At 37.0% G+C, this 23701-nt stretch overlaps 3 protein-coding genes across 10 annotated transcripts; 2 read left to right on the forward strand and 1 right to left on the reverse strand.

The window, feature by feature from the left end:
• Nucleotides 1-389: 389 nt before the first annotated feature.
• On the forward strand, nt 390-14214 carry LOC122033186 (EIN3-binding F-box protein 1-like). Of its 3 annotated transcripts, none has more exons than XM_042592303.1 (16): nt 390-529; nt 924-1244; nt 1340-1468; nt 1908-2115; nt 3325-3471; nt 4030-4104; nt 7948-8019; nt 8158-8229; nt 8871-8942; nt 9667-9738; nt 10188-10259; nt 10531-10602; nt 11283-11426; nt 12265-12336; nt 13309-13455; nt 13541-14214. In XM_042592303.1, the coding sequence occupies exons 2-16, from the start codon at nt 1053-1055 to the stop codon at nt 13723-13725; spliced, it is 1731 nt and encodes a 576-aa protein (XP_042448237.1). In that variant the 5' UTR covers nt 390-529; nt 924-1052; the 3' UTR covers nt 13726-14214. The 3 variants fall into 3 exon arrangements, with proteins under 3 accessions (XP_042448237.1, XP_042448238.1, XP_042448236.1); XM_042592304.1 differs by having other exon boundaries at nt 427-529; nt 888-1244; XM_042592302.1 differs by lacking the exon at nt 390-529 and having other exon boundaries at nt 539-1244.
• A 131-nt stretch (nt 14215-14345) lies between these two features.
• On the reverse strand, nt 14346-17080 carry LOC122033222 (protein NUCLEAR FUSION DEFECTIVE 4-like). The gene is made up of 3 exons (XM_042592305.1): nt 16680-17080; nt 15244-16133; nt 14346-15096 (listed from the first exon to the last, which is right to left on the reverse strand). Exons 1-3 carry the CDS (start codon nt 17001-17003, stop codon nt 14604-14606), a joined length of 1707 nt encoding a protein of 568 aa, XP_042448239.1. The 5' UTR covers nt 17004-17080; the 3' UTR covers nt 14346-14603.
• Nucleotides 17081-18007: 927 nt separating this feature from the next.
• On the forward strand, nt 18008-23575 carry LOC122033238. 6 transcript variants are annotated; one of them, XM_042592309.1, is made up of 4 exons: nt 18008-18637; nt 19019-19127; nt 19246-19289; nt 23558-23575. In XM_042592309.1, the coding sequence occupies exon 1, from the start codon at nt 18053-18055 to the stop codon at nt 18629-18631; it is 579 nt and encodes a 192-aa protein (XP_042448243.1). In that variant the 5' UTR covers nt 18008-18052; the 3' UTR covers nt 18632-18637; nt 19019-19127; nt 19246-19289; nt 23558-23575. The 6 variants fall into 6 exon arrangements, with proteins under 6 accessions (XP_042448243.1, XP_042448244.1, XP_042448242.1 ...); XM_042592310.1 differs by lacking the exon at nt 23558-23575 and adding an exon at nt 22071-22087; XM_042592308.1 differs by lacking the exon at nt 23558-23575 and adding an exon at nt 21134-21414.
• Nucleotides 23576-23701: the final 126 nt, after the last annotated feature.

Here is a 23701-nt window from a genome sequence, read left to right on the forward strand (position 1 = left end):
GAAAGGCAAATGCCTGTTCAGTGGTCAGTTGGGAGTTGAGACCAATATTTATAGGAAGGTAAGGCTGTGAAATTGTTACGTAGTTATTTTTTTTTTGAAAATTTGAAATTTAAAAAGAAAAGTTAAATATTTACCAGTAACTAACATTCATAATCGAAGTTACTATTCCTGATAACAAAACTATATTAAGTTTTTTTAAACAAAAAAAACTAATTTCTTTTTTTTTTTTCCTTCTTATCACCAAGCTGACACGGCACGTGTGCAGTCAACCAGGTTTCGTGTCGCACCCCGATAGCGGATCGGCCCCTCCCGCTCCCGTGAAGAGCCGAATTCGCCATGCCGATACCGACACGCGTCAGGCGTCCGTTGGATACCACGAGGGGCCCGCACGCTCAGCTCTTTCTTTTTCTTCTCCCTCCCTTTCGTGCCGCTTCGGCCTCCCTCCCTTCTCTATCCCTCTCTCACCGTCCCCGTTATCCACTAAACCCTAGCTTTGATCGTCCCTCACCCGGTTTCTTATCCCGTTAAGGTAAGAATACGGCCTTCGGAGATTCGATCGATAGGTTTTTGGTGCCTTTTCTTGGAGTTTTTGATCGTCGCCGTCGCTTTCGTCCTTTTTTCGAGTTTCGGCTCTTTGTTTCTGAACTTGCAATTTATGGATTGATGATTACGCTTATGGTGTGAAATATTTATTCGATCATCGTTCGCCTGCTGAATCCCTGCAGTCTCGACAACTTTCGACTCATGAAGTTGAACTCATGGAGTAGAATCTAGAGTTCGATGTAAAAAAATATATATTTCTGATGTTTTTTACTCACAAGGAGTGCTTTTGAAAGTTTTATTTGGAATTGGAATTCCATTTCATTTTTATGGAGCTTATTTTGAAGAGGTATGGCTTGTGCTGGCTGAAAATCTTATTCTAGAATGGAGTAGTACGATCAAAGGAGGTTATTCTAGAATGAAGAAAAATTTTACCGCTCAAGGAACAGCAGAAGAACCACAAGAAAAAAGAGAGATAAAGAAATCAGCGTTTATTATTTACTAATTCTCCAATGGGAGGAGCTTGTTCCAGGAAGAGAGAACTTCTAGACGGAGATGATTTGCACAGGTCGGGAAGATACTCTAAGAGTGGCAGCTCAAAGTGGTTGCTGCTTACACTCCCCCGTTGCAATACGAATGTCTCAGTTCGCGAGCAAGGGAAGTGTCCATCCCTCATGGACTTGTGCGTGGCTAAAGTTCGTGAGGTAGCCATCATAATTGTTGAAATAATATTTATAGGATTTGTACTTTTGTTTTTGTTGAACTTCAGTTAACGCATTGAAGTATGTTGCTAAAACAGGACATCAAAAAACATAGCAGTTTTTCCATGCTTCCAAGAGACATAAGCCAGCTGATCTTCAACGAGTTGGTGGCATCTCATTCCCTCAATGATGGGTCTCTTGAAGCCTTTCGGGATTGTGCTCTTCAGGTTGACATTCTTTTTTTTTTTTTTTTTTTTCCAAATTGTCAGTGTTTTACAGGTTTGAGTAACATAATATCCAAAAAAAAAAAGCTTTATCATTATACATTGGCAAGATTGTGGTCCTGTTTTTTGGAGGGAAGCCTTATTCCTCTATTTAGAATCCTCTACTATATGGAAACTCCTTTTACTTGTATCTTAATTTGTGATTTGTTCCATGTCATGTGTTTACTTCCTTTCAAATTCAGCAAGATTATTTAGAGTTCCTATGCTGTTAAATACACCAAGTATATAATTTTATGTTACACTAGATCCACTTTCTTCAACAACTTTGGCAAGTTTCCTCCTAGATCAACCTATGAATTTGTGTTTTAGGTGATGCTGCTCTTACGAATTGCAGATCACGTTTCGTATCATTGATAATCCCCATTGGTTGCTCTTTCATCAGGATATGCGTGTTGGAGAATATCCAGCAGTCAAAGATGGCTGGATGGACATAGTTTCTTCTCAAGGGGAATCACTTCTATCGCTTGATATTTCTTGCTCTGATGTTACAGATACTGGCTTGTCTCTCCTTAAGAAGTGCCCCAGTATCCAGAGCTTGAAATGTAACTATTGTGACCAAATCTCAGACAATGGCCTAGGGCACTTATCTGGTATCTTCAACCTTCTTGTCCATTTCTTGCTATATTTTTCTGTTTTTGTGCGTCTTTTGGAATTTGTTTATACTGCTTACAAGGAAGACATATTTCTGTATTTTCATTAAAATGTAGATTGTGAAGTATGCATGCTTGAGTTTCAATCAATAGAACGGTTGCGATTAACATAGCTGGGCCTATGGTTGAGGTCGTGTATGTACATAAACATCTATTGATGCACATAGGTTTTAGATAAGAATGTATCACCCACATTGTTTTCATTCCTAACTTGATGATTAAGTGCTAAAGCTGTAATATTATCTCTAACTAAATTTGTTTATTTGTAAAGAGGGAGACAATGACACTCGAAAGAACAATACTCAGTTGTTTTAGTATCATTAAGTCATCTTTCAACATCAATGTTTAACGGTTTCATTGGCTCACTGTTTGAAAAAAGAGTCAATGTGGACTCTGTCATTTTGTACTGTGGATTGCAAACTTAAAATAACCATGTCACGAGTAACAATTTATGACACATTAACTTATGCACTAAGACCTCTTTAGTTTGTACCAGTGACAACTGCCTGCGTTGGTTAGAGTTTCCCTTTTCAGGCTCGTGCTTTGTGCTTTCTAGATAATGATTATAATAGTAACAAATTGACCGAACAAGCTTGGGTTGGTGTTGAATTTTTTGAAGCATCAAGGGAGTGATTGCCAACTTGATGTGTTTGTCCTCCCTTCCTCTAAGGAGGAGTCCGAAGTGGACAGAAGCAGGCACTAATGAGTGATTCTCAGATGAGGATACTGCTAGATACCTGAAGATGAGACATTGATCTCTATAAGGGAAAGTCAGGATCTCTTCACCATACTGTCGTACGAATAAGAATACGAAGGCACTCTCTAGATCTGTTAAAAGAAGAAATGCTATAGTTCAAGAGTATACCCTTTCACTGCATAGGTCCTCAGTTGCTGTGTGTTCTGCTACAATCTTGAAAGCCAGTTTTTTTTATCTATTATCTTCAATTTTTGTGGCATGACATTCATTGAACATCACCTATATATAATTAATCAGCATCTCTTGCTTATCTCATTCATTGAAATGTGAATATTCATCTTGCTTCAATAATTAAGAAAACTTTTCACTTATTGTTTTGTTTTAATAAATTAATTGTCTTAATGGTTTGTGTTTATGTTGCATTTTCCCATCATAATATGCTTCTTTTTCAGGACTTTCAAACTTGACTTCCTTGAGTTTCAAGAAGAGCAATTGTATCACTGCTGACGGAATGAGAGCTTTTACCAATTTAGTTAACTTGGTAAATTTGGACCTCGAGAGATGCTTAAAGATCAATGGTGGTCTTGTTCATATAAAAGGTTAGAGTTTCCTTATGATGACCTTTGTTCTCATGTTGATTTTATGTTATATGTTGTTATCTCAATAAACAAGTTTTTTTTTACAATAAAATCTAGGTATGGATTAAAAGAGAATTTGATTGATTGGTGTTAAACAAATTAACAATACAATTCAATGATTATTTCAAGTCAAGTGGATTTTTTTCTTGTAGTTTAATAGCTGTTGCATTTTGATAAAAAAGATTGAACATTTTAAGATTCTCTTCTCTTATACTGTGAAGGTTAAATAGTCTCTTTATATAATATAAAAAAATTATATTAAAAAATTAAGGATACAATTCTCTGACATCATGCAACAAAGTCATCTAAGCGAATTTGACCAGCATGCAATGTTTCAGTCTCCTACTTCTGTCCAATGAAGATATTAACATTATAAATAATTTAGAATTGTAAAAAATTTCTCTATGATTTTGCATGTTTGTGACTCAAGATCTCGTTGCTGCTATTTCTTCTTTTACAAACTGCATGTATCTATTGGATAAGAGCGGAATCCTATCTTTACTATGATCTTTTATGCAGATTTAAAGAAGCTCGAATCTCTTAACATCAGATACTGCAATTGTATAACGGATGCAGATATTGAGTCTATTTCAGGTACCTTATTTTTTCTCCATTCAAATGTTTTAGTTTCAGTACAGTTTTCTCAGTAAGGATATCCAAAGAGAAATTATGTTTTAGGAAAAGGATTTCCATGTATCATTTGTTCAAAGGCATTCCGGTGCTCTACAATTTAGCAGGTGTAGTATATGTAGTACCACTTACAGCAAGCTAGAGGGGGGTGAATAGTCCCTGCACAAATAAAACAAAAGAACAATCTTTCTCGGACAACTAACTTAATTAAAGAACACTTGCATAAGAAATGGTAAGGAAATCAAAAAGATAGAGGCACAGACAACTGGGGAGGTTGTTAATCCAAGGAAGGAAGTAGAGCGCACTAATATCTCCTTCAGGCGGAGAAGCCTCTTTATAGCAATGATCGCACAAAAACAGAAAGCTAAATGGAAAATTGGAAGCGTACAAGTGTTGTTTCTCAAAATGCTTGTTGTTTTTAGTTTCTTGGACCAAGGCTGTATTTATAGCCTTAGTAGGGGCGCTTGAAAGGGTTCCAGGCGTCTGGAGGGGGATAAAACTTTATCCCCTTCGCAATGGATTGCTGTTAAACGCGATCCAGATAGAATTCAAATTCGGGCGCCCAGATCAGGAAAGTCAATCACGTACGTGACTTTTTCCAGTCCGGACCTTCGTCTGCGGCTTCGCTCGCTTGGGTGATTTCAGTCATCCGGAATAGGGCTCACCCGAACTCAACTTCTGGCCTTCTCCTCGAGCAACCTTCCGCTCTGGCTTCTCACCCCTCGGAAATGTCGCGCGCCTTCTTCTCGTCCGCCCGTGTACTCTTCCACAACACCTTGTCCCTCAGACGCACCGAGCCCGTCGGCTCTCTCCTGTGCCGTCCTTCTCGCTAGGTGCGTCTTTTGCTCGACTCTCTGTGCTCCTAAGTTACTGCACACTTAGACACAGAGTTAAATACAACAGGACCTAACTTAACTTGTTTGATCACATCAAAATTACCTTGGGGTACTAACAATTTCCCCCTTTTTGATGTGAGCAACCCAAGTTAAGTTAGGGTAAACCAACATAAATTAAAAGTAATAAATTTTTGCAATAAAGTGCAAAAATTGAAAATTGAAAATTGAAAAGTTTAAACTATCTTCCCCTAGACTTAATTTTCCCTTCTCCCCATTTGATTACATAAAAAATGGAGTACCAAAAAAATCTAAGGATAATTTTTCAAAAAGTAAGAAAGTTTAAAGTTTTAAAAGAAACTTTGAATTTATCAAAAAATGACTTGAAAAATTTGTGAATCTTAAATACAAGTCTAAGTGAATAATTTAAAAAAAAAATAAATTTGGAAGCCTTGAAATAGTTTTTGAAAAAATAGAGCATGCATTTTGACAGAAGAAAATATATTTTCAAGATTTATAAAAAATTGCATTTAGATAAACATTTAAAGCAATTATATAAAGTAATTATATTTATCTAAGTGAAAAAATCTAATTAAATTTTTGACAAATATTTAATGCAGTTGATTGTTTTATCAGTAAGTCCACTAAGCATTCATTTAGAAAAAAAAACATATATATATTTTCAAAATTTATAATTTTGAATATTCTTAATATTTGAATATTTGTATTTAAATAACTCAAAGAAAATTTTTTTTTTAGGTACATGCTTTCTTGACAAATTTTTAATCTGCCCATTGTGAAATTTAAATTTCCAATTTAGTCTATTATAATTTCTAAAATTTAAAGCAGAGAATTTTGAACATGCAGAAACTTTTAAAATTTATATTTGTTCTTTTAACATTTCATTTTCTATTTTTAATTTGTTGAAATCCTCTAATCGACAAGCTGTTAAAGTTCCTTTTAACTCAGTATTCTCTGTTAATAATTTTTTATTTTCAATTTCTAATCTGCAAGCATCTTTCGACAATATTTTTATAAGTTTAAACATTTGGTTAGGAGATAGAGACCGTACCTGACTTATCTTGTCGACTTTTGATGCTCCCCCTGTAGAGCTACTTTCCTCCGAAGACTCTCCCCCTTATCGATGCTCATCTGGGATGAACTTTCTGTGCCCTCAGGAAGGAATTCGGCTATAAGGGCTGTCTCGGCAATTTCTTCGGTCTCGGATTCTTCTGACGATGACTCGGTGTCCATCGAGGAGTTGGATTTGGATTCAATTGGTTCTTCGTGGAGCTTCAAGAACTTTTCCCAAAGTACGAAAGCCGATTCTGTCGAGATCCTCCACCGGTAGTATGCTTATTAGATGATATTCAACCTTACCGTTAGACGTAAAGTCGTCGCGCTGCTTTTTGGTCCAGAGGTGTTTTTCAATTTCTTTTCCGTTTGTGTTCTTTGGAGCTTCATAACTATATTTCATTATTAATAAAATATTAAAATCAGTTTTAAGAAATACCTCCATTCGTCGCTTCCAAAACGCGAACTCCCCCTCGAACGTTGGTGGGTAGATGTTAGCGCCGGCCATCTCGTTGTTTCAGTCGGTGGTTAGTTCTTCTGAGGCGTCCTAGCTCTGATACCAATTGTAGAACCATTGGCGGCTGGCTAGAGGGGGTGAATAGCCCCTGCACAAATAAAACAAAAGAACAACCTTTCTCGGACAACTAACTTAATTAAAGAACACTTGCATAAAAAATGATAAGGAAATCAAAAAGATAGAGGTACAGAAGTTTTTACTTGGTTACAACCGGGGAGGTTGTTAATCCAAGGAAGTATAGCGCACTAATATCTCCTTCAGGCGGAGAAGCCTCTTTACAACAATGATCGCACAAAAACAAAAAACTAAATGGAAAATTGGAAGCGTACAAGTGTTGTTTTTTAAAATGCTTGTTATTTTTAGGTTCTTGGACCAATGCTTTATTTATAGCTTTGGTCGGGGTGCCTGGAAGGGTTCCAGGCGCCTGGAGGGGGATAAAACTTTATCCCCTTCGCAATGGATCGCGGTCAAACGCGATCCAGATAGAATTCAATTCCGAGTGCTCGGACCATGAAAGTCAACCATGTTGACTTTTCCAATCCGGGCCTTCCGCTGTGGCTCCGTTCGCTTGGGTGATTTCGGCCATTCGGAATAGGGTTCATCCGAACCCAACTTCCGGCCTTCTCCTCGAGCAACCTTCTGCTCCGGCTTCTCGTCCCTCGGAAACGTCGCGCGCCTCTTTCTCGTCCGCCTGCGTACTCTTCCGCAACACCTCGTCCCTCAGACGCACCGAGCCCGTCGGCTCTCTCTCGTGTCGTCCTTCTCGCTAGCTGCGTCTTTTGCTCAACTCCTTGTGCTCCTAAGTTCTTGCACACTTAGACATACGGTTAAACACAACAGGACTTAACTTAACTTGTTTGATCTCATCAAAACTATCTTGGGGTACCAACAGTATAGACATTTACATGCTGCCATCTGTGTTCAGTACTAGAATTTAGAAATGTGATGTCTGTATAGATATGCATCTTCTTCTGATGGATATGTCTTTATACATGTTTATGCATGTGTGTAACCCTCATTCAAGTGTTATGCAGCTTTTTATTTGGCACATTTGCAATTCAGCTTGGCATATTCGTTCCTTCATTCCATCAATAACTACTCTTAGGCATTTAGACTTGGCTATTGAAATGTTATATAAAAGTTGCAAAGGACAAAAGTATGTTATAGAGATTACTTCCTATCATGTACCATGTTTTTTCTTCTGTGGTTGGATAATACATCCTAATTAGCACACTGTGTTATTTCATAAAGAGGAGGCCACTATCATTTCCCCTCCCTTCATCCTTTTTTCTTATTGCTATTTGACTTACTATAATATTGTTACTTTATCAAGTCTTATCAGAAAAAAGTACTATGAATGATCATGCCTGTTCATTGTACTAGGTCTTACGAACTTAAAAGAGCTGCAAGTTTCATGTTGTAAAGTTACAGATGCAGGCATCACACATTTGAAAGGTATTGCGGATTGGATACCTTTCAGTACTTACGGACTTGATTTTTTCCTATGCTCTCTGTTTAATGACTTCTATCATCCACTTTTGGCACTGCTTTTCAATGGTAACCTATTTCACTGTACTTTTGCATTTTGTACAGGTTTATCCAAAATAGCTCACCTGGATTTGGAGGGTTGTCCACTTACTTCTGCTTGCTTGAAAGTTATATCAGGTTTTTCTTTTCTTCCAACCTGATAATAATCAAATAATTCTTTATGAATAAAGTAGTAGTATCTTCTATGGGGACCTTCCTATTTTCTATGTTCAAATCACACAGCTTGTTGAATTCTTGAGAGCAGAGATTTAGTTAGTCCACTGCTTAAATAATCATATTATTTTTAAGATTTGCTTCTAATAATTTTGCGACCAAAGTCGGGCGTGTAAAATTATGACAAATATGCACATCAAATGAGGAAGAGGAAGATAAAAAAAGATTGGTTAGCAACGATAAAATAAAATAAAATTTATTCAAATATAGATGATCATATAGTTGGGTATAGAATCCAATGACAAAAGGATTCATATAGCCGACCCCATCTAGTGGGACAAGGCTTGGTTAATGTTGTTGATGTATTTGCTTCTAATAATTTTGATTACTGTCTAGCTTGTGAACTATGTAAGATCTGTTCCACTTGTAACTAAAATCCTGTTATTTTAACAATGATCTGAGAGAATACTGATTCATGAAATCCATATTTAAAAGTATTTAAATGCAGTGTTCTATGTTTTCAAATGCTTCTCTTTTGTTCTATTGACTTTCATCCTGACTTGAGTAAGTGTGAAAATTATAGTTTTCTTGATGTTCTTTCATAGGTTTTGCGTTGTTAGTGTTTCTGAATCTTAGCCGTTGTGGTGTGTCTGATGATGGAAGCAAGAGCTTTTCTGGTGAGTTTTTAATACGTGATTGAAAATGTAGATAGCTTTTAAGCATGTAAAAAATGGCCTTTTTTAAAAATCTTTTCAATGTTATTAAGGTTCCATGATACTGAAAGTGAATATTACAGATTTAGCAACAATGTGAAATCGGTACCAATTATGTTATAACTATGTCCTAAATGTATTTTTTTTTTCATTTTCTAGTTATTATGATGCATTTTTCTAGTTGTTACTATTTACTTTCAAGCATTTGTATATTTCTTGGAAATTAAACCCACTAGAAAGGGTGTGTTAGTCTACTAAGTATATAAATTTGCAGCATTTTTCTTCTGAATGGCTTTATTCGCTATGATTGATCAATTGCCGAAGGTTTTCAAGTTCAAGTCATCTACCTATTTCTTTCTGTACAGTAGATATTCTGTGAAGCTTTTGTGATATTATATACATTAGGTTGCATGAGTAATATGGTGTTTGATGTAATGGATCAGTCTTTCTACAATTGATGTAATGGATCAGTCTTCATTCGTGTTAGATAAGTTATGCATGCAATGTGCAAATCATTCAACTGGTATATATTAAGAATTTGTAGCCTTAGTAGTCACTCTGAATGTTTCACCTGACAATGCTGCTTCTTGCCTTGTCCATCCTGTATTAGTTTTGGAGAAGATTTAATATTGTTCTGGTCTATTTTTTCCCTCTATGTTCACCCTTTTTGACAATTATTGTAATGCAGCACTTCAGAAGTTGAAAGTTCTGAACTTGGGATTCAACAACATCAGTGATGTATGTTTGGTGCATCTTAAAGGTAAAAGCTTTGGCATTGCCACCTGACCTTTTACATGTCTTTTGGACTCCTATCTACATTGCATTGTCTCAGATGTTTTAGCAAGGAAACATAATATGGTTTTCGTGGTTAATGGAATTAAAAAATTTGTCTGTCCTTGTATATTTTTCATGCTCCAGTTTTGGTATAGAACTCTCTTTGCCTGTTATCTCTTTAATGTTGGATTGTGGGCCAAATTAAGCAGTATTTTGCTTTATGTATTTTAACCATCATTGTCTCTTATTCTCATGGTTTTACTTATCTTGAATTCCTTGATTTGTTATTGCTTTTTTCCTTTCTTAATATGTTAGAAGAATTTTATCAGCACTTAGCAATTTTTTAGTCACCGACTTCTGGACATCATTACTGTGAGTGTGACCTAAGAGATATATCATTCTACTGAGCTTTGCATAGTTGTTGGTGAATTGTAGATTTGTTCAATTTGGAGAGCTTGAACTTTGATTCTTGTAGGATCAGCGATGAAGGATTACTAAACCTGAAAGGTATGCCTTAGTTTTCTAATTAATTCAAGTTGTTACATGCATTCACCAACATCATGATACATAAGCAACTTTCTTATGCTATTTTTCATTATGTTTCTTCTCTAAGAATCTTCATCTTCTTTAATATTGTGAAAAGATTTATTTTAACTATGATCGATCATTCCACTAGGAGTGTAGAATGTAAAATCTATGTCAAATTTTCTCATCTAAATTCAAGGCATGAAACCTTCTTGTACCTGAGATTTCTATCAACTCCCTATTGTATTTTTAGGCCTGCTGCAATTAAAAAGTTTGGAGCTGTCTGACACTGGAGTTGGTAACAATGGACTGAACCACCTCTCTGGTATGATTGTAACTTAAGCATGGTATTGCTGTTGGGTTATATAGGATAATGTTGTAGAAACAATTGTACGTGGACTTTATCTTGAGTTAAATTAATATCATTGCTTATTTGTATGCAAACATGAGTTCTCAGTAACGTTTGCTTGCTAAATCTTCCAGCTAACACTAGAAAGGCATATGCTTAGTCTTTGGTAGTTTTGATAAATCACAGTGGATTCCTCGTTTAGTAATCTGTGTATGGAAAACTATGTTTTTTGGGATGATTTCAATTTAATCCATAGTTATGCATGAATCTTGAAAGATATTAATATTAATTTACCTTTTAGGTATTAACCCTGTTCTCTTGTGCTGCTCCTATGATTTCCTAAATTAGTTTAGTTTTAGTATTTTATAGTGCTTTTGTTCATTTTGTGTGTGTATGTGGAAAATCAGAACTGTTTGGGGCTAAGATTGCTAGTTGAAGAGAAATGCCTTTTTTATATAGTCCATTCTATTAACAAATTCATTCATTAGAGAAAAGGAAATAGACTTCAAGTTGTATGAGAGCAGAACTCTTAGTGGAAAATCACACTAAGAGTTGCTGGAGTAACTGTCAACAATATAGAACTCAGTAAAGTTATTATCAAAGGCCACACCCCATCAATATAGAACTCAGTAAAGTTATTATCTATTCACTTTCAGGATTGTCCAATCTGGAAAGTTTAAATCTGTCATTCACATCAGTAACTGATGGTGGCTTGAGGAAATTGTCTGGATTAACTTCTATCAAATCACTTAATTTGGATTCTCGCCAGATAACAGATTCAGGGTTAGCCGCAATAACAAGTAAGACTTTTAACAGGCTTGCATTATTTCCTAATATGATACTTTTTTATTCATTGTGTACATTAATATTTTGGAAGTTATGAATTATGATTATGTATGTTATTGAGGATCTCAACTTATGCTCTATAGCTTGTTTCTCTATAAAAAGGGGTGATTTGCTTGCTTATGTTGACTTTTATAAGCAATGTAATTACTCGAACGAGTGATAAGCAAATAAACAATGCTTATTTGCGCACTGTCACCTGAAATGTAGCTAGCTTTCTCCAACAAAAAGATTCTTTTAAATTTGAAACATTGTCACTTTGTTCCCTTTTCTGTTACTTGCTTCGCAGCTGAGGTGGTCATAAACTTGTGCATATGTATGCAATAATTATCTTTATCTGCTATTTCCTAGCTTGTATAAATTACCTCTTGGCCAAAATTCAAAAGCAACATTTTAGTTTTTACTTTGATGAAATTAAAGTGTAGGAGAATATTGTAGAAGCTTGAGTGTGGAAGTATAATCCCTGTTAGTTTTAGTATTTTGTGAAAGAATTTGGAAGAATACTTGTGCAGGAGAAATAGAACAGTCATGAATTTGGTTGATGCTTGATGCTTGATGCCTTAATCTGAGCAAGAGAAAGATAAATTTTTAGAATCGATAAATCAAAACTGTTTGTTGCATGACCATGAAAGCACATCAGTCATGTTTGTGAGTGCAATTAATTTCAACTAAGTGCTCTTTATATGTTTGTTATTGATTTATATGTAAGTTTTCCCTAGGTGCACTATCAATGAAGTCCATTCTAATAATCATATATTCTCAGTAATATAAATTTTGTTGTTTCATATCATGCAGGTCTTACTGGATTGACCCACTTGGATCTTTTTGGTGCTCGTATCTCTGACTTTGGCACGAACTGCTTAAAATGTACGTGAATTAACAAACATCTGAGATGTCTCTTTTTTCTTTCCTTGTTTGAATATCGCCCGTTTTGATACTTTGTTTTCACTCAGTTCAAATTCATGGCTCCTACTTACCCTTCATAAAAGAAACTTCAAGCAACTGAAATTAATTAATGAAATAGTTTATTGATGGAAAAAATGACAATAATAGATAAATAGTTGTTGGAATCTTGCTTGCTTTTGTAACGGAGATTTCTTCGGGCTTACTCTAGATATGATTCTCTTTTTCTTTGGAAGGAATTTATAATGCATATGTATGCGATAAAATTTGTAGAAGAATGTACTTGCGAGGTGTATGTTCCATTTACTTCATTTAATTCTAGGTATATGATTGTAGAACTATAGTTGTCTATCATAATATGTTGTCTTATGGGCCCTCATTAGGCTCATAAATATTTAACTATTATTCAAATCAGAAACTCTAATCTTTTAGAGGATTATCATCTAAAACTTCTTTAGCCTGGAACAAAATGATTGATAGCTGTGGGGTACCTCTCTTACTGGCATATTTGTGCTTTGGCATAAAAGAAAGGTTGGTGATTTCAAAGGTCATTAGCATTGAAGTAGGCAGTCATCTAGATTTGAATCAGAAAAAAAAGTAGATGAAATGGAAAGAACTCTGGAATAAATTATATCCATTCTTCAAGCTTGAATTTCAATGCACAAGTTGACTCATTACTTCTTGATATGTTGTCAACCCTTATGCCTAGTAATTAGGTTTCCATATAGTGTGGCATGGCCATTGGGCTCTTTTCCAAGTAAAATCTTTTGCATTATTATTTTCAGCTTAGTCTTCCCCTTTATCTGATGTTTCCAATAGACAAAAGGGTTTGGTCTTTGGATTCATCTGATGTTTCTAATAGACGAAAGAGCATATTCCTGAAAGTGATCTTCCGATTGGTCCAAAGGCAGTGACACTATCTTAAAATTTGGTCAGATTTCAAGAACCTTCAGTCCCTTGAGCTCTGCGGAGGCTCAATAACTGATGCTGGAGTGAAGAACATCAAGGACCTCAAATCTCTTACACAATTGAATCTGTCTCAAAATAGTCACCTCACCGACAAAACCCTGGAACTGATTTCAGGTACACTTCTCAATCTTGAAAAACAAACTCTTCTTGAGCATCTACATTGAGATTTTTTATCTTTACAACTTTCTCCTGATTACAGGATTAACTGGATTAACCTCTCTTAACGTATCAAACTCTCGCATAACAAATGCTGGACTCCAGCACCTGAAGCCATTGAAGAACCTGCAATCACTCACACTCGAGTCATGCAAAGTGTCTGCCAATGAAATGAAGAAACTACAGTTGTCTTCTCTTCCAAACCTGCTCAGCGTTCGACCTGAGTAAGCCAAGTTTGTTTGGAAGCCACCCCTGCATGTAAATAATCCTCCACTGTACAGACAGCAGCATGTGATCGTTGAATATTTGGCCTAGCAACGGAGACTGGATTTCTATAGAACTGTATATATGGGTGTCTAGAACTGGTCTGATTTAGTTTAATCTAAGGGTGATGTTGGAGCAGCAAATGGAACCACAAGAAAGATGAAAATGGTGTTTCCTCCATTTTATAATTGATGCAAGCGTTCTTCTTCACCTGAACAATGATTATTTGTAAATATATGTACATAAATTGGGGAAAACAAGTGTCTGGTTTGTTTCAGCATCAATTAGCATCAATTTGCACATTCAAAATTGATTCCCGAGACTACTGGTCTTGCTGCTTTCCATTGCTGGCCAGAAATCGACTATGTACAGGAAGAACAAAAACAAAACAATTTGCTTAGCTGTTTTGCTGTCTGTAATGTATATAAATGATTATGCAAATGTTTTGAAGTATACTGAAGTGAGTTCTTTTTGGGAGTTAGAATGAGCTGTAGTTGAATTGCTCTTAATGCTTGGATTACCTATACAGAGGCACATGTTGCAGGGGTATGGTCATTATGTTACGTGTGGTTCTTGGACTGGAATTGATAGAGATATGAGAGTGTAATCGTTATTCAAGAAATAACTAGATGGAAATTGATATTTCAAGTACATTCTTCCTTGCCACAATCCACCTTCAATCCTTGTAAACCATCCCTCACTATTTCCCTCCAGGAATCAGTCAATACACATATCACATCAAATAACTGCATACAACAAAAGAAACCTCTCAAATTCCCCAAACCGACGTGTAAGAATACGTGTTTAAACAAAAATGCTCTAGAAGCATTCACACAGTATCATCAGTGCAGAGAAGATGAAGCTTTGGGATGCCTAAATGACCCACTTGCATACAACATCTGATACACTGGCCTTATTCTCTCAGTCAGAATGATGCACAGCAGAGTCCCTAAACTGCACACTGCCGCCAGGATGAAGAACGTTAGCCGAAAACAATGCGGTCCATAACACGAAGAGCTGTCTTCGTGCAAAAACACGGAATGCTGCCTTGCAGCTTCTTGATCATACAAGTACCCCGCAAGCAAGCTCGAGAATAAAGTTGCACCAAGGGGGTTCCCTAGCAGCATGAAGTTGAAGAAGGTCCCGAAGTTGTTTAGTCCGAACAGCTCTGATGTGGTTGGAATCATCACAGCAGTTTGCGCTCCATAGCAGACGCCAAGCAGAGCAGTTGAAACGTTGAGAGTGAGCCTGAGACCCCAAGCATAGAAAAGGTAGGCGATCACCATGGTGATCTGCGTGCACATCATCCAAAATGGCCTTGGAAGCATCCTTGTCCTGCAATAAAAATGTTGAATTCATTCCTTTCGTAGAACATATAATTTAATGATCGAGTCTTATAAGTATAAGATTCCTTCCCGCTCTTTTATCCAGTTCAAAATTGAGAATGAGATTTTCAATGAGAAAGGAAGAAAACATCATCACCTTACGAAATGTTCAGAAACAGCACCACCACCAAGACGACCGAGGAAATTACCAAAGCTGAAGAGACACAACAAGATGGTTGGATCATCAACTCCGGCAGCAGATCCTATCTGTGCCAAATTGTTCAACACAGTTACTCCTGTTCCAGCCCCAATGAAGAAGGCCAGAAACAGAAGCCAGAAATCAGCTTTAACAAAAGCTTCATGCACCTCGAAGTCATCTCCTCTTCTCGGCCTCTTCTTCTCCTTCACAGCTCCTTCCCCCACTGCCAACAGCATATCCGCATATGATACATCATCAGAGAACTCTTGCAAGTTCAGTAAGTCTGCTGCATCTAGTAATGGCTTTGTAGCCGTATCGTCTTCCAAGTCATCAACGGAAGGTACCATCGACACAGTGACACTAGCGTGTTCACGCTTAGGCTTGAAAATAGTCATCTTGATCGGGATGGCAAGCGGCGCGAGGAGCAGGAGCACGATCCCACCAAAGAAAGCACCAGCACCGACATCATTTAGGGAATAATAGCTGTTGAGGAATGTGAAAACAAGAAGGTAGAGGCCGAGAATTATGCTCAGGACTTGAATGACCACAAAATGGCAACTCTCAGTTGAGTTTTCTACAGTCGACGGTGTGCAAGGACGAACAAGGCTCATCATTGCAAGGCAAATGGCCGGCAGACCAATGGAGAGGAAGAGTATGAGATTATTGGGTGAGCTACCAAGCACACTGGCATAGAGTCCAGTGAAGATCGAACCGCTAAGGCCAACGTAGCCTTTGAGGATGCCAGATACGGTACCACGACTCACAGGAAAGTTCCTCATGTTGGTCACTAGCACCCCAGTGATCAGCCATGCGCTGCTGTTGGTGCCAATGCATAGAGCAATCCATAACTGAAAGAACAAGGTGAATCCTAACACATGGCATATTCAATCTCTAAAGAATTCAATAAGGCTTCGGTACATGACACATTATCATACCATGAGAAAATAATCAGGAGCACAACTTATACACACTCAGAAGCCAAAATATTCGTCTCTATTGAGATTCAAAGTACTTTTTTTTTTATCTTTGATGACCACCAGGTGTTTTCAATTCAGATCAATAGTTTAGGCCTATCAATAGTTTCATTATACATATTCAAATCTTTAATCTTTGCCTGAAAGTCCTACAAATCTAACTTGCTTACATCAAAGTCAAACAACTATCAATAAGAGTATATTTGATAAATTAATAATTAACCATTAAAATCATCCTTTCATTTTGTTGGTTCAAGTCAATATTAACTCAAGAGATTCTTTTTTCCTTTTTTTGTCCCCCATTTTTATTGGAAAGTAGCTGGTTAAGAGTTTAGTGAAGTAAAATGTAAGGTAAGAATAAGATCAAGAGTAGAAGCGATTAATAGGAGAAAATGAAGGGGGAAATAAGATTGTGCTCACGAGCCAAAAGGGCAGTCCGGTGATGGTTCGGGAGAGGGCGAGCCAGAGTACGCCGAACCCGACGAAGCAGCAGGCGGCACCGGCGAGCAGCACGACCCATGTCCTGAACCGTGCGCTGACGAGGCCGGCGACGAGGCCGAAGTTCTCGCCGACATCGTTGGCGACGCCGAGCAGCGCGAGCTGCTGCTGGCCGAGGCCCAGCACCGCCTTCAGCGATGGCGAGTAGAGCGGGAAGGTGTACGCCGCCCCCGCTGCCACCTGCACCCACACCGCCGCCGCCAGGCCCACCCACGGCGGCCGGCTTCCGGCTTTCACCTCCTGCATCCCAATTCTACTCCGATTAACCTAATCTCGGGTAACAAAGAAGGAGACTTATACGGTGGAGAACTGGAGGTTCATCATTTCAGACTTTAAGCGGAGATAATAATACTTTTACGATTAAAATAAATGTAGAAATACCTTTTTTTTTTAATCATTTTTGCGAAATTATTTTTGCCAGAGATGGATGCCGAGATAATATTAAAAGGCATTTATTTTCAACTTTAATTTGTAGAAAAATGTGGAAAATGTCAATCACAGCTTGCTCAAACTGTACCGAAATTGCATTTTGAAGTTTAATGTCAAATAGTTTTAAATTAGATGACGAAATTTGAAATTTTAAAACAATTTAATTGACTGAAGCTAATTTTTCACTAAGATATTTTGTTAAAATTAATTTTTTTGAGCCGAAGATCGGTAAAAATTATAGTTCCACTTCAACTCTGCGTACCACTTCGACGGACTTCCCGATATTGAAAGACATAGGGAGCGTGTATTTGTCGGTGAGCCAATTAGCAACTACCACGTGTTATAATCTTCTGCATATGTGCCGCCGACTCCGACCGATACCGCATTCGACCAACTGTAACAGCTCACGTATTCGGACTTCATTTCACACGATGTAATATAAAAATTAGGACACATACAATTACGAATCTGGAGCATGATTAAGACAAAATTAAGCTAATCATCTTCGAAACTCTTGTTTTAAATGGCAACTCGCGCTTCGTTGGCGTAATCTCCGTCGTCGGATCTCGTTGTTTGGCGTAGAAGCTTCGAGAGCGTTTTTCGTGTTGAACAAGTAGGTGGCATTTTCGTCATTTTCTAGAAGAGAGAGGTTCTTTTATTGACGTAGGCACGTGGTTTCGTTTTGGGAAACTTTTTTCAACTTGTCGGTTGATTCCTATCCGATAGATGGTCGACCATGCCCAGAGACTTTCGGTATTATTACGATCGTGCCCCCTTTTGGAGTTTGCTATAAATACCACGCCGGAGTTGATCAAAGTTTGACGGATTAGAGAGTTGAGGTCCCTTTTGTTTTGACTTCGAAGGAAATGGCGTCGTCTTCCAAGAGATCTGGCAGACCGGTGCTCCCTTTTCGGAGATCTGTCTCTCCGGCGGGCGGTTTCGCCTCCTCGTCTGCCAGCCTCTCTGCTCCCTTCTTGCATCACCGATCGGCCTCCCCTACCCGCGTCCACCTGACCGGCGCTGGGTCTTCCGGATCTTCCTCCGTTCGCTTCTCCCTCAACCGATCTGCCTCCCCCGGACGCTCCATCGCTGCGTCCGACAGCCGATCATCTCCCGCCCCGGCCCGGCGCACCTGCCTCTGCTCTCCTTCCACTCACCCTGGATCCTTCCGCTGCCACCTCCACAAGGGCCTCAACGGCTGTGGATCCGCGGCCGCTTCCTCGCCGTCGAACAGGCTCAATGCGCGGAGGTCCGCGATGGCGAACTCGCTGGTCCGGATCGGGGCCGTGGAGGGCGAGTGGGTGAAGCGCGCGCTCTCGGCGCTCATCCGTCCCTCCTCCCACCAACAGCGTCGGCGGGGAGCCTTCCAACCCCGCCCTAGCCGCCTCTCTCGGATGTCCAACGCTGCCGATCCTAAATCTCCGTCGTCCGATCCACCGATCTAGAATCAGGTTTGTATAAACACACCAAAAAAAAAAACAAAATCTCGCCTCTCTTTCCTCATCAACACCGCCAGATTCGCCGGGTCATCGGATCCCGATCGGAGCAATTATTTTGCTGTTTTCGGAAGTCATTGTATGAGGGCTGGAGTTCGGCGGCGAACTGATCTCGGCCATCTGATTTGTACATACACTTATTTGGCCGGCGTTGTTACAACGCCAATGGAACAAATACCAGAATTGAACCGACAAGAACACTTTCGAGAAAAATTAAAACCATCCAATTTGTTCAAAACTAACTTACATCTACCATATCAATTAATCTTCACTAACTCATTCATTGATTGGTAATGGACTGAATGTGAGATTGTGCTTGTGGTTTGTTGACTGCAGTAATGGGAGTAACGTTCCCTCGCTCCGTTACGTTCCCGTTGTGCTTCAAGTTTGGATTGCGTCGCCGTCAAGTTCTCATCGCTCGCCGGTACGTTCCGTCATCTGCGAGGTAAATTGTTGTTTATTTTTAAAAAATTTCCGTCATTTATAACATATTTATTTTTTTTTATGCGTGTGCCTACTCGATTTATCCTATGTTATTTATTTATTTATTTTTTACTTTTCAGGGAATTGCCTCAGGAAGCTACTTGATTCAGTGACTCGGCCACTGGTGAGATGAATCGTAAGAATTATTTATTTAAATCATTTCGATAAATAGATAAAGGACATAAAATATGATGACTAGGTCTCAATTAAAACTACAATATTAAATCACTTTAGTATTAGAACCATTCACTTAACATAATAATCATGTAATGATTTTGAAATTCTATCAAGGAATTTTAGAAAATAGAATACCTTCAAAGTTCAAAAGATAAAGTGAAAGTTTGGTAGAGGAAAACATTAGGTGTGGACAATGGACAAGTCCATGTGGAAGCCATAATTGTGGTGGGAAAATTGTTAGTGGAACTGAACCACCAAGGACCTAATTCACCTTCAAATTATTTCAACATCAAACGCATATTTAAAAACTACAAAAGTGAAACAAATAAAGAAACGTTGGGTGGGTTAGTTGGATTAGCTAAGCATCACCATTTAATATAGCACACATATTTTACCATTACATTATTTTATTTATCATTTTAAATTTTAGTCTATAAAGGTGACGCAACAAAATTTAACATGTTATTTTTTGATCCTTTTAAATAAGAATAATGTACCTAAAAGTAGCATATTGGATGTTATATTAATAAATATATCATTTTATTGTTTTCAAAGGGTCATCCCTTAGTGACAAGTGGGAATAATCACAATAGTTGAAATCATAAGGAGAACTTGTGATGGGGGAGATTGGATCTAGATGGTGAGGAAGAAGCTCCACCAGACTTTGTGATGACAAAAAGGACAGTTTGGATAATATCTATCAACATAATTTAAGCATTCCCTTTCAAATTAATTAATTATAGATATTGTTCTTATTAAAGAATCACGGAACCAAGGTTATCATCTTGGAATATTGGTTAGTGGCTAGCAGGATCTTGTGCATCCCATGGGCTCTGTCTGGAACAGTTGGCCACGGTTTATTATTAAAATATGGGAAACCTAAAGATTTTTCCTTTTTTTTTGTACAATTTTAGAAAAGAAGTATTAGAGGGAGATATAATTAATTACAATGATGAATTTATAAATTATTAAAACAATTAGAAAATGTATACCGGCCAAATTAATTAACACAACATTATGTGTATTCATCTGTTCCTTGTTTATCAAAGACAAAATTAATACAAAAGTGCGATTTGAAATAGTATTTTAGTTGGGGAAGTGTCTAGTGGGAATTGTCCCGCTTGCTATGGGTATTCAGATTATGGGGAGATCGTAGAGAAAAGAAAGAGAGAAAAGGGAAGATGAGAAGTAAAACAATTTTAAAAGAAAGCGAAAACAATGATAATTCTTGTTTTTGTTCTCTTTGCCAACTCATTTTTCCATCCCATGGGCATTGCAGTTGGAACGGATTGTGACGGTCTAAAATTTGCTACAAAGGAGGTTTATATTATATTTTTCTGTGAAAGTCTCATTTATAGATAGTTATTGGATCAAAGTATAGTTAAAGAAAAAAAACTTAATTACTAATTAATTAATATCCAAGATCTATTCTGCTCATATAAAAGAGTTATTCAAAAGATCCTACTGTAAAAGTTTCTTCCAGACTATTTTTTTCCCGATCCACTGACTACAATCATATCAAGTAGTAGCTGTGGGCAACTCTAGCAACGGTTAGTGGTCGTTTTTTTTTCCCTGGTTTCTGATGGATGAATTTTAGAAAAAAGAAGAAATGTTGACCAATGTTACTGATGAACGAGCCACTCTCTAGAAGAGTGACAGATAAGAATCAAGCGAAGTTGAAAGGAAAAGTTTGACCGGAACAAAAGAGGCTGCAATTGTCAAATTTACTTCTAAGAAGTCCTTTTAAAGTGGTCATTAATCCGAGCATCAAGTTTAAGACATTGTTTTTAGAGAAAGATGGTGGGCGTGGAAGCTAAGGCGATGGCACTGACATGGAAGCAGATAGAAAGAAGTCAATTATGGCACAGGACTTTGTAAGAATCCATCTTCTCAATTCTAGAAGAAAAAGGATACTTTTCACCGGCGCCTGTTTGATTTCCCGTACAGATAGTTAGTCGTAGGGTCGATCGTATGGGATTAGTTGTGACCGTTTTCAGATAAAGAAAAAAGAACATTTTTCCTATTTATAAAGTGGTATTTCGCAATAGATGATAAACAATCGAAGATGCTAAGAAGGATTTTATGCAGTTCTAGTTTTTAATAGTACTGAAAGGGTTTCTGCATTTTTTTTTTAAATGAATAATAAAGGGGATCCTTTATTAACTTCTACGCTAATTTCGCCTCTACACGATTTGTAATTTTTTTTAAAAAAATGAATTGGAATTCAAATGAAAGAATTGTGCTTTTTTATAAGATTCATTTTTTCAAAAAAAAAATGTAAAAATTGATATGAAATTTTTAGTCTTGTAGATTTGAATTTTTACCCTCTTGAATTCAGAAATCAAACAATTTTTTTTTAAAAGAGGAAGATATCACAGGCTAACCCCTAAAGTTTTAGTATATAATTTTGTTAATTAAACAAATCATGTTTTTAATTTTTAAAAATGATCTAATCACATATCTATTTTACCCTCTTCATTTACCCTTATTGATTGTGTAGCAATCAACTAGGATAAAAAAAATTTTACATAACAGATTAAAAAAAGGGTAAACTATAGATAAATGAATTTACACTCTTCATTTACCCTCATGAATGTTTCTTTATGTCCACTCCCTCTTTAAACAAAATTTATTTTACACTCCCCAAATTTTTTTTAACTCCTTAATACATGGATTTACAAATTTACCCCCTCATTAATTCTTTTCCTCTTCCCCATTTCTTTACCAGCCACATCCATCGGACATAACAAAAGAAAAGCCCTAACCCTAACCAAGCACGTCAATCCTCACCTCTCCCCCATTTTCCCAACCACATCTATCAGTCCATCTCTATGAAGGAAAAGCTCTAACTCTAACCAAACAAAGTCATTTGTCTGCCAATCCCACCGATGACAATGTAAAGAAAACGACGAGGAGACTGAAGCAAACGACGAAAGAAACAAAGTTGAAGTCAGTCAATCACCTCAAAAAATAGTAGGTTTCTTCGCTATTTGTAGTTTTTGATCGATTAATCTTATTTTGTTCGATTTTCACATTACATTATTTGTTTGTTGTTGGTTATTGTTCAAATTTTTTGGCTTCTCGATTTTTAGCAGGTCATTGTGTGATTTGTACAATATTTTCGTGCTATTTGGTGGTAATTTTTTACATTTTAGTATCCTTTTTATAGATAAATGAGGTATCTAACTATTATGAACCTATAAATTCTTCAACTGAATAATAAATGTTTTAAGAGAGATTAACTTTATGTAAGAAATTAGTTTCACTCCATGATATATCAATTTACAAATTTACCCCCATTAATTACTTTACCTCTCCCCTATTTCTTCTTCAAACATGATCTCCATTCGAAAAACCCTAACCAAACAAATCCATAGAAAATCCGCGATCATGCAAAATCCTAAACACTGAGATTCAGTGACCGACCAAACACTCCGATGAGGAGACTGAAGCAGGCGCCGAAACAGATAGTCGAAGTTTCTTCACCTTGCATTAAGCCTCTTATTAGTCCGATCTCGTTGCTTCCAACTAGTCACCTTGATTCTTCACTTTTTATAATTTTTTGATTGATTAGTCGCATTTTGTTTGATATCCACAGTTCATTATTTGTTTGATGTAAGTTATTGTTCGAATTTGTTGGCTTCTCGATTTTCAACATGTCATTGTACTATTTGTGCAAAATTTTGTGCTATTGGTGATGATTTATTATATTTTGGTGCCCACTAAATTAATGATGACATGTTTTGGATTAAGAATCTATGCAAACCACTTTGATTTATTATATTTTTTTAATCATTATTCAGTGCTTTCTTGCTGGAAGGAATTTGCATGAGGATAACCACTTTGGGAGGTTGGGCAAAGGGATACTTAGCAAGAATGTGATACTGCAATGGGTATATTAAATAGATTCTTTTTCCAAAATATGGAACACTTTGTATTGGAGATTTTTATTTTAGAGAGAGCAAGCATATAGAACCAACTAATAGAGGTTATAGAATTTGAGAAATTACATTGTGTGTTCCACTTCCTAAAGACAATTTTCTAATGTTATATAAGAATAAAGGCCGATAATATTTGAATGAGTATATTGTTCCTCATTTATGATGTGTTATGAAATTGTATATCATTTCTCAATTTATTTTGTAATTGATATTATGTTATGATTTGATTATGAAATTGTATAATGTTTTCTAATGCAATTTCTCAACCACTTAGGTGACGCAGGTTTTTGTTCAATTTCTTGGAGAAATGGAATCTGGATCAGGATCTTCGAATTTTTCATTTCTGGGTAGTTGCAAGTATAAAGAAGACCTCTATATGATTTCAATTTTTAATGGCTTCAGTCTAATGGAGTTGTTT

This window comes from Zingiber officinale, chromosome 1A (assembly GCF_018446385.1).
Source record: "Zingiber officinale cultivar Zhangliang chromosome 1A, Zo_v1.1, whole genome shotgun sequence".
Classification (NCBI taxonomy): domain Eukaryota; kingdom Viridiplantae; phylum Streptophyta; class Magnoliopsida; order Zingiberales; family Zingiberaceae; genus Zingiber; species Zingiber officinale.